The sequence below is a fragment of the Monopterus albus genome, unplaced genomic scaffold (assembly GCF_001952655.1).
Source record: "Monopterus albus unplaced genomic scaffold, M_albus_1.0 scaffold92.1, whole genome shotgun sequence".
NCBI lineage: Eukaryota > Metazoa > Chordata > Actinopteri > Synbranchiformes > Synbranchidae > Monopterus > Monopterus albus.
In genome coordinates this window covers 1,563,486-1,574,978 of record NW_018127972.1, presented here as the reverse complement: position 1 = coordinate 1,574,978, position 11,493 = coordinate 1,563,486, and the positions used below count along the sequence as shown (strand labels likewise).

Genomic DNA, 11,493 nt, shown 5'->3' with positions numbered 1-11,493 from the left:
ATCTTACAGGCATAAGTAATCTTTTGTAACTGTCATGTATAGGCCTACCTGGGTTCATGGCAATAGCTGGCTGCTCTGGCGCCAGATCCATCTCTCTTCCATGCTTGGCTCTTAAATGCCTCAGCATGGAAGAGGTGATGTATGACAGCTTTGTATCACACAGCATACACTGGACTTGTGAAACAACCAGTTACTGAAGTCAATAAGTTGCATTCATATGCAATTTTCCATTCCACTGAAATCGAGCACTGGTTACTACAGACATGTACCTCAAGAACAACAATTGTGTAATTATGTGTTCTATGGCAAGATCATTGTACTTGAGGGCTTGCCCTTAAGGGTTTTTTTCAGTGTAAATACAGGTGAAATTAAAACACTCATACTTGTCTTATTATCCAGCAGCAATTGGAAATCATCCCATGCACGGGACCTTTTCCTGGTTGTCTCCCACTGCGGCTCCATCTACCTATATAGCTATAGTTAGAGAGAATAAACTATCTAGCATTATCCAACTATGTAACCATTTTATCCATTTCTCTATGTAACTTACTCTCTCCAGCGATTCTTCACTAAATACATAGTCTGCTACAACACTACTAACTCTCAAAGCAACAAACCAACCTACTCTGCAAAGACAGATTCAAATGAACGCCACTAAACAGGGATATCCCATCTCTGAACACGCTTGATTCCGCAAAGTGATTCACATGACAAACCAATCTGCTGATTCGCATGACATCCGATGCACCCAACTGCTTCGGACGTCACTCAAGTGATTCAAATGTCACTAGTCACGCGACCAAAACATGCCTCAGCACAGTGGTTCGATACAATTGCTTCCTGAGCTACCACGCATGTGTCGGAGCCTCGGGTGTCACAACACTACCCATGAGTATTAAAGAGTGAACTCTATTCTAAAAACAGAAATTCTCATGCATACCTCCTGGGAATAAGCTCTAAAAGTCAGATATCCAAAAAATACTTTTCCTCAAGTGATTAGTGTTATGAAATTCATTGGTCTTATTAAAGTTGCTCAAAATACTGCAAGTGTTGGACTCCCCCCCTTGTCTGCACTTTGTCAGTGGTTGAAGTTATGTCAGAACTTTCTGCTGCATCTGTTTTAAAAGATTAAAAGTTATAATTGCTCAAATTTGGCAATTTGATTCAAGGGCACTCCAACATTAAAACAATCAAAGTGATGATATCACCAGGGTTTAATATAAAATTTAACAAAGCCTACATTACAAACTGGAGATGTGAAGTTTGAATAAAGTGGGCATTTAGGGGACAGGGAATATTAAATTTTGTCTCATTTGTTAAGGAGGTACAACATTAAAAAATATATAAATTTTGGTGAATGCTCTGATCAAATTTATACATTTGGAGCCCTTGGACAAAAAAAATATGCTGTTGTGTCCTTTGTGACCCCACACATACTCTACTCCGTGTCTGCACACTGTAGCCTCTGAAGCTAGGTTCATGTTACCTGCTGAATTAACTGGCACTCATTTTTCACCCTTTAAACTGACTCAGATCTGATCTTTTCACAGAAGTGTGAATAAACCAAATCCAATTTCTTTCCAATCAGATCTGGACCACTTGCATGTATGGTCCCAGATCTTAACATCTCACTCCTCTGTGCATATGCATAAAGGCTGTTGTCATTATGTATCAACACTTCACAGACTGGTAAGAGTAAACAGGTTTTTGTGTTAGTGCTAATTTTAATTAAACAACCATTTCCATGGTGAGCACAACATCCTATGACTTAAGACAATAAAAGTCTTGAAACAGGAGGAGTTTGACATGACAGATCTAGGCTATGAGATTGGCCCAAAAATGTAAACAGGCTGAGGACTAACTAAAGTAAAATCTAATAAAAGGATGCTGGACAAGGCAACTAAGGAAATAAAACAAGGAGCTCTACCTGACAGTGAGTTACAAAGAATAGAGTAACTAAACTAAACAGTTCACCTCAGGGAAGAGAACTCACAAGTAAACAACTCAAAACAAACCCGAAACATCAACTGAGAACTTAAGGCAACAGGAAAGTCCAAACTCCAATGGAAAATAATCCACAAATTGCAGGAACAAGAAACAAAGCAGAACACATCTTACAGTGAGTACAGGAGCAACACAAACAGACAAGATATGAGAAGCTTAATAAACCAACATCTGGCTGAGGGAAATTAGCAGAATATAAAGGATAGGGACTGGGAGACAATGAGCAACAGGTGAAAACAATGAGTGACAATCAGGAACTGGAGTAAAGCTGGGGCAGGTGAGATGACATAGACAGGAAACCAAACCAAAATAAAAGCACGAGAACAGGAAGCAAGTCCAAACCATAACATATAGTACCCATCTACAACTATGGGACACTACATTATGTACTTGTTATGGTTTGCGTCCATGCTTCCTATTTTTCTGTTGTTTTTCCCTGTTTCCCTGACTCTCCTTCGCCTTCTGTCAGCACATTACCTACCTGCTTCATCCCCAGCTCCATGCTGCCTGCCTGCCTTTGTCCAGTACCTGCTCTGCCTGTGTCCCCTCTCTCCTCCACGTAGTAACCTGTTGTTTGTGTATTGAATAAACTCCTTTTGAGTTCAACTCCTGGCGTGTCTGCATACTGGGTCCAACCGTACCTGTCCTGACAGTACTATAACAATGCAGGAGCATCAATTGTGAAATTGTTGAATTTTGGGGTGAAAATGAACTAACAAATTAATGATTAATGAAACGGCCCAAACCCACATAACAGAAGTTGTACAAAAAACAACTTTAGTATAAAGTACAACTTTATTGTGAAAACCAGATGACTCACAGAAAAGCAGGGTGGTTGTGTGGCCCCTAACAGTTTGGGGCCTATAGGGTAGTGAGGGCAAAGCAGAGACAAAAGCCATCATCAGTAAGTTTATTACAATGATTTCACACTGCACTGAGAAAGTGGCAGGTATTTATTTGTAAATCAGCAGTGTTAATATGTGTGTCATTAAAACTATAAAAGAACAAAAACAATAATCATATGAGAAGTGTTAGTACATGCTAAAAACAAAGAGCAGGATACAGAGATGTGGAAGGTACATCGACATGCTGTGGGTGATCAGAATCAAAGTAAAATGTGACTGTGATGGGTTTGGTGTGACATGTGACTACAGAAGAACACTGACACAATGGACACCAGGTAACCATTACTTTGAAAAAGAAAAAGATTTGCCTTCCAATTTTCGGTTACATAGTAAAAATGTGGCAACAATGCTAAGCCTGATTATGCTCAGGTGTCACCACATTTCCACTATCACTCCACACTGTGAAATGCACTCATTGCGCTTGTTAGACATCAAAGATACATATGAGTTTTGGTAAATAATACTGAATATAAACATAACCTGATTTTTCACAAGAAAACCCCACGGGGCACATTAAAGTAACAGAAATGACTTTACTCATATTCAGCTTCTCTAAAAATATATACTCATCTTCATTTATCCATGGATAGATAGCTTAGCACACCCTGCCATCTCAACATTAACAATCATTTGAACATTTTACAAGTCATCATGTAATATTCAAATCCTCCAGTAGTGAGCCTACCACGTGAATAGCTGATAGGCCCTTTTCATAAAGGATGTTTTGACAGGTCACACTAGAAAAAGCATGGGTTTAAATTTAAGATAAATGACTGATAGCTGAGCTGAATTTGGCTGCTTCAGTTTACTGTCACATTCCAGTGACGTACTGAAACACATGAACAGATTAGTCATTGCCAATGTTATCAGTAGCACCTGTGCTATTCCTACTCTAAGACATCGACAGTTTAATTAATCAGGTTGTCACAATGATTTAACATACATAAAGACAATTCTTATAAAATTGCTAACATAATGCACACATATGTAAGTTCAGTGAGTCATTACCATAAGCTACAGAAAAAATATAGCCTTAACAACTTCTGTAAAGAATGATCTAGATTAAGGGTGTCCAACCATTTTGCAAACCATTTTATGAGGAAGGTGGTGGTTGGGGTGGAGGATTTGTTATGACTGCAGTAAAGGTTTGGCTTTTAGGAAACATTATAGGGCACTTTCCTTATGCCTTTTTCTCTGCTACTTCCTCTGAACAAAGTGTCAGGTGTAAATCTCAGGTCTTAAACTGTGGTGTTGTATCTAATGATGATAGCTAGTTGGTTGTAACAGTAATAGGAACTCACCACCAGAATTCTGCACATGCACATGTGTAGCTACGACCTGGCCCTTACCTGCACCTTCAAGACCTGACCTAACTGAACCTAACTGTGCTACCATATTTAAACTCCACACCAAACCTAAGACATAGAGCTCTATGTGCTACACTACCAGTCAAAAGTTTGGACACATGTCCCCATTTAGTTAGCTGGGTGTGAGTCAACCTTGCACCTCTATATGCTGTTAATAAGTTGTGTCCCAAAACTATTCTTGAACAGCTTTCCTAAAGCTGAACTATCTTTTGGAGTATCTGATAACAAATGCAGAAACTGAAAAAGAGAGATGCATCATCATGTAAATTGTCTCTCAAGCGCAATAAATGAAATATATGAGCCTCCATAAACTTATGATGGCAGGCAGAGAACATGTGGCCATTACATACAGTACAGCGCAAGGCCAATCATGACAGAGAAAACTGAGCTCACTTAACATTATGGAGTAGAAAACTGTCAATGCTGGACAAAAAAAAAAGACAATCCAGTTAGCCTTTTCCTCCACATTACACTGGTCATTTGTTTTTTAAAGAGAAATACTCTGGGCTGGAAATCCTGCCTGAGCTGCCCTCTAGCTGTTGCAGCAGCATGATGTGCCGACACCCTGTGCACTACATCACTTTGTACCGCACCTGGCCATACTCAGCTCTGATGTGGTCAGAAATGAACCCCTGAACCTATGATGGTCAATGCAACAGTGCTTCTCTCTACAAGGTGGAGTGTTGAGTTGCCCATTAATCACTAGTAAAAGCCAAGAGAAGAGTGTGTGATCACTGATCAGCTCTACAGAAACACTGAATACGTAATCACGCTCTGAGAAGATGCTTTGCCCTACTAAGATCGTATGGAGTAACCGGTTGTTCTTCTGAAAAGATCCAACCATCAGAACTAGAATCATATCAGATGATGGCACTAAGGCACATTTGTCAAATGCCTTCAAGAGCAACCTGACAGCAGCTAAAGTGTGGTTTCTGCTAATCTCAGTGCATCACTATCACTGTGGTGACAACCCCTAGCAACTGTGGTCAGAGAAGATAACCAGAGAGGGCAGTGAAACTTTCTTTAAAGGGTAAGTACATCCTCATTTTCTGCCAGAACTCTCACTTTCAGCATTAAAAAAGTGCACAACAGCAGTATAGGTTAGATGGGCAGACAAATGTCACTGTTTTAGACTTGGCCTCAGGCTCCATAGTATCTGATGATATGATGGTAAAGACACTCTGCAGGAGGTGTGGATGGCGACCAGCATATCTGCAGTGTTGGTAGTGAAAGCTAATGAGCCATTCTATCGCTGCAAAGGCACAGAGGCTAGCAGTGCTTTTTCAGGCAAAGTATGAATACTAGTAAAACATAGTAAAACATACAAAGAAATCTCCATAATGTTTTTGTTTGCATAATGCCTCTAACAATTATTCACAGTTTCTAGTTTCTAATTTCTAAAGAGCAGAATGCAAAAATGCCCCATGGTGAACAAGATTCTTCCTCCCATGGACATCTTCAGTCTGGTTGTCTGCCTACATGATTGGTTAAAGCAGTGCCTTGCCAGATGGCATCATGTTGCATTGCAGAAAAAGTTCAATCAGATCCAACACTGTTTTCTGCATGACACAGCATTGTACACCCCCCCCCCCTTCCGTGCTCAACACGCTTTGCCCCCCCCCCCCCCCCCGATGCATGAAAGCACTTTACCCATTCAATCAAATGAAAAGAGCTGCAGCTTTTTCACCCAGAGCAAATGGTAATATGAATGTGACCTAATGCAGCTGATGCTATCCCTCATCAGCATGTACCTGTAACCAGCCAGGCTAAATTAGCTTTAGCCTAAAACCAGAACTCCCCCAACCACAGATGGGAGCTACAGTTCTGAGAAGGTAACAGGATAAAAGCCACTAAAAACTGAAAAATAATTAATGAAATACCACAAATTACAACAACAACAAAACTGTAGGTTATAATTTACACATCAACTATCCTATTCCAAACCTGATCAAGCTCAGTGAAATTTGAAAATAAGACTGGATCATGGTCTTGCAAATTCAGTGACCACACCTTCAGAAATTTGCTTTTATACTGAGCATATAACTTGTGCTACTGATGACTGCACACATGCTGCAAATTTTATCCACTGGGTGGAGTACTGAGCAAGATTGAGGTAAATACTAGTGAATTATGTATGTGCTCAACAGTCGGTAGTTTCATTGTGACTGTTACTCCAAAACTATATTATAACTATATATAACTTTGTAGTTACGTTAAAAAAAACAAAGGATAAAGAATTTTAAAATGTTTCTCTTGTTTTGGCACTTTAATGTGGACTACAAGCTGTAAAAAAGTAAACACTTGTGTGGGCCATAAACCTACACCACATAAACACTAGCTTCAGTTTTTGCCATATAAGTGTGATATGGTGTCCTGAATGGAAAAACAGGCTAGACTATAGGACTATATAGACTCCGCAGGGTGAATGATACAATAAAGCATGCCCTCCTAAATCCTACAGCCTAATTGGTTACTTTATATTTCCTGTAGTCTATCTGCCATTATGAAAGGCAGCCAGATTTTCCTAATAAAACAAAAAAAGCTAGAGCAAACCTACATATCAAACACCTTCCCATAACATATTGGAGGACTTAACTCTTACAAGGTTTGAGTATTTCAAATCAGCAACTCAGTAGTACTTTTTGCAAGAGATATAGTCGAAATGAACAAGGCAGCACTAGGCACAGCAGCAGGTTCACATTTATATACTGAATTTTGTTTTGAGGATGGGTCAATTCACCAGGCTTTATATGCTACAATGCTTTCGGTTGCAACTTGTCAAATGAATTTAAATCCTTTCCTCAAGCTACAACATGATGAGTTTCACCTTAGAATCCCATTTAAACACATTTAACCTATGCAAGAACGATGCTGAATATTTGTGAACACCTACACAAAGTACGTGGACACCTGAGCTTTCCACTCATATGTGATGGTTGAACATGAGCATGAATTGAGTGTGATCCAACTGAAATGCTAGGTGATACAGTCGGGTCTGTCCACACTCCTGACACCATTGGGGTCACTGCCTACTTGCACTGTGCCATGTTGTGATGCCTGCTCTCCCTGCTCTGCATATGTCACCATCATTCCTGAAAATATGTATCAGCTTACATTAAAAAATATATTCATATTTGATGTATTTGTCTTGTATAAAAACTCAAATAGACATTTTTATTTAAAACAATCCACGTGTTGGTCCCACAATGAAAAAAAGTATTTCTCTATCTCATTTTTGATGTAGCAAAAAAAAAAAACACTTTGTTTTCCCCATCTCTCAGTATGATGTGCAGGGCGTGATAGAGAGATCAGAGGTGGCTCTCTGATTCACATTTGTCACGAGTTCCATTCTCCAGCGGCCAGGTGGGCAAGCCCAGTTCACCGAAGTCCATGTTGCTCTCGGTGAGCCGTCGTACACGGTAGGTCTCATAGTGGATGTTGTGGGTCACATCTTTCAGGTCCTGCAGGTGAGATCTTTACAAAAAACACAAACATGTTACCAGAAATAGGTTCACTGACATTTTTCTAAATAGATTTAAAATTTTTGCTGACTTTTTGTCAGGTAATTTAGCACTGGGTAGTACGGTGTGCTAGATGGTGGATACCCTAACCCATGCCAATGGGACCCAGGGGTTTGGGTTGGTGTCAGTTACGTAGGTCAAACTTCAGAGTAAACGGGTCTTACTGCACTTGTAAATATTTCACTTGTAAATGAATCCATGCTTCTTCTTTGGTCTAATTTAAAGTTCTAGACCTATTAAAAATTAAAATGATGAGCTGGTTAGTGCATGACAATGATATCCATAATACTAGATTCACAGGGACCATAGATAAACACCACACAAACTCAACTGTGTCGAGTTCAGTTCAGGTTCAAGAGCCACACTCTCAGGCTTTGGTTGCGTTCGGACAGATATATGTGGCCCAATCCATACTGTCAGATCAGATGCACTTCTATTTTCATCAGTACAGCTGTTTGCACAGCTCCGTTTCACTTGTGCTATACACATGTAAACAGGACCATTCTGCATGCATATCTACAGTGACTATGTGCTGGGTGACCTGTACTCAAAACTACACATCCTGTGTGGACACAGACCGAGGAGTGGAGCTGCTGCTACATCTCCAGTGTCGACCCAGTCAGACTGATGGTGACCTCGTAGCAACTGAAGTTCAGTTAAATATGGAGACAGTGTGCCTTTACATACAGTCTCTACTGGAAGACATTCTTAATGCTGAACTCGGTGGTTCTCAAAAGAAATGACAAATTGTTTTTTAGGAATGAAAAAACTAATCAAGCTAAAGGGTGAAGTTCTCTCATATGTGCACAGCTGACCACATGAAGTGAATGTGAATGTTAGATTGTCTCTTTCAGAAAGCAGGGTTGCCAACTCTCAGGCTCCATCTCATGCTCTCATGCTGCCAGAACGTATCTCACACCAAATAGTTTCACATGCATTGCAAATAGAAGTAGCTATTAAGAGTATGTAACAGTGTACTGAGGCATACCAGTAATACCTCTTCATGCCACTCAAAGAAAACTGAATTCTATCAAAACGTCAAGCTTTGTTTGTTGCTTGCAGGTGTTTGTAGGATTCTTTTCTCTTAGGTTATTAAATAACTGTCACTATCGTGCATCAGCAGGCTCATCTCCAAAGTGAGAGGAGCTGTGTGCATATGTGCACATGGCACAACAACAGTACCATTATTAATCATTTATAATCATGATCCCCTACACAGAGACAGGTTCAGTCAGGATCTAACAGCAAATGACATTCTTTACTTTTCTACACCTCACAGATTGATATACTGTATGACAGTCACTCTGTACTGCAACAGTCATCCTCAGGTTGGGTCCTGAGCTCTGTTACAGCTGTGGTGATATTGTAATACTGACATTATTATGTGCATGATTCCCATATACAGGACACCACCACTTACAAGTAAATAAGAGCTAGTAAAAACAGATTGCATACTGTAGATAGATACAGTAGAGTACACATGGAAGGGATTTTCACTATTTTGGAAATTATAAATTCAACTAATAACATTTCAGCAACAAAGATTCTACATTTTGGCTGATATATATTTGTATCATAATAATGTAATTAATTAATGTCTGTAGAGGCGTGGACATGGAAAGCACAAACTGGCCTTTAAATATCTCCAGTGATTTTTTTATGGTCCTTACAAATGACTTATGTCTCATCATTTTTATAATGAACCAAATGTAAGAGCAGTGTTACACTCACCTGATAAGTAAATCCCTCAGGCAGGCAAACTCACAGTGCTCCACATTTTCAACTGTGGAAAGAGAAAATAATTTATTCAAGGTTAGAGGTAAAATGATTACAATAATCAATAATTGCACTAATCTCTATTATATATACAGTGGAGACTTATGGATCTGATATATAAATAAAGACCTCATGACCCACATTGGCAGCAATTAAAATGGTGATTAAATGTTGTCCTAGCCAATGGGAATGATGTTAATATGCATCCATATGATTCTAAGCACCATAGTACTGTTATGCAGTCCCTGTTTTATCATGTGAATGTGTTTACTCGTTTTACTTTATCTGGTGTTGTTTTCATTCTGTTTCCCTGAATGATCGGAAGTGACAGTTAAAATTACAGAAATAAAATCAAAGTGTAAACCCAGTCATAAGTAGTCTAAGCAGAATCCTGTAATGATACAGACATCAACAATAACAAGGGGTGGCAGAATGAGCTACTTAGATTCTGCCAGTAACTGCACCAGACTCCAGCATAGCTTAAAATTTGACAAAAAATTAAAAACAGTCTCAAAACCTTTTGGACATGGCTGTGTTGCTACTTTGTTACTGTGAATCTGCAGCAGGCATGGCTTTGTCATGCCCTTTTTCAAACCACTACTCGGGTGCGGATAGAAATTACTAGCTCAGCTAAACATTATGGGCTCTATTTAACTGCAATAGGGCACAGCACTAAACTCGTGTCTAAACTTCAGGTGCAAGGTTCATATGGGCATGTTCAAAAATGTTTTGCAATTTTGGTGACTACCGATGCAGTGCACTTTCTTCCATAGCCAGGCGTTGCCGGGTGCATTGTGGAGAAGATGTAGAATACATTATTATAAGGAGGAACACATGGTGAGCAATTGGAGTCTGGTCTGGCTCTGGCTATGTCCAATCAACCCAGCTCCTCTCATCCCCTTTAAAGAGCAGGGCAGTAACCTGACTGACTAATGTCAGGAAAGGGAAATATATGAAAGGGAAGATTGTTTCCGTGTATCTTCTTCTCCTACCAGTTATGCACTCCATTTCTAAACTGACAATGCCAAAACTATTTATGTAGAAGTACTGCACATGACTATTCACCCAGTAGTCTGCTAATAGTTTCAGGGTAGGCACAGCATGAGAAAAAATAAAGCAGAAAAAAATAAGTGTGAACATCAAGCTTTCAAACTTCAGCTCGGCTATGTGTGGAGCAAAATGGATCAATTTGTAGTACCTACAGTAAGAGAGGAGACAGAATCTAGGGCAAGCAGAAAACTGGGGAAATATGATGACAATATATTTGAATTTTCATGGACTGGTCCTGATGATGTCCCACTGCCACAGTTTGCATTTGCAAAGTGGTACTAGCTAATGTGTGAGAGAGTATGTAAACTTTGGTATCATATTGAGACCAACCCAAGTTTGGTGATCAAGACATGGGAGTTTTTTTTATGGGAAGCTAGAGGAAGTGCAGTCACAGGAGAAAGTAACAGACATTTACACATAGCTAAGGCAGGTATATGGAATATGGTTGATGTGCAGGCAGTGATGTGAAAAGGTGTGCTGTATGGTGTGCAGTGATGATTTGGTTTGGTGACCACTGAATTTGATGTGTTAAAAAAAATCAACTGACTTGAGTAAAACTGCACAAATGGGCCTTACAATGAATGATTTGGTTGAACTGAGGCTATTGTTGAGTCTGTTTTCAGTTTGTGGTTGGACTGTGGAGGATTAGGATAACTGGTAAATAATTTTAATAGCTTTCATGATCATCTCTCAGGGGAGGCTCACTTTCCCACACTTTGCAAACCCCTGGGTCAGGCCACAGATAGAAATTGCCGCTTGTTTGGAAGCATTACTGCCACTGAAGAAAGAAATTATACAATGGCAGGTGCAGATGTAATAGCTGCTGCTTCCACAGGGACGGCTATCCTCACCTGGGGTGTGGGGGAAAAG

At 39.7% G+C, this 11,493-nt stretch overlaps 1 protein-coding gene across 4 annotated transcripts in view; it reads right to left on the bottom strand.

The window, feature by feature from the left end:
• Positions 1-6,300: 6,300 nt before the first annotated feature.
• septin12 (septin 12) overlaps positions 6,301-11,493 on the bottom strand; it is an 89,633-nt gene continuing 84,440 nt past the window's right edge. For all 4 annotated transcript variants that reach the window (XM_020608265.1, XM_020608267.1, XM_020608266.1 and 1 more), the window contains 2 exons: positions 9,529-9,580; positions 6,301-7,750 (listed from right to left, as the gene is read on the bottom strand). In XM_020608265.1, coding sequence (XP_020463921.1) covers positions 7,585-7,750; positions 9,529-9,580 — 218 coding nt within the window. In that variant the 3' untranslated portion in view covers positions 6,301-7,584. The remainder of the gene's footprint in view (positions 7,751-9,528; positions 9,581-11,493) is intronic.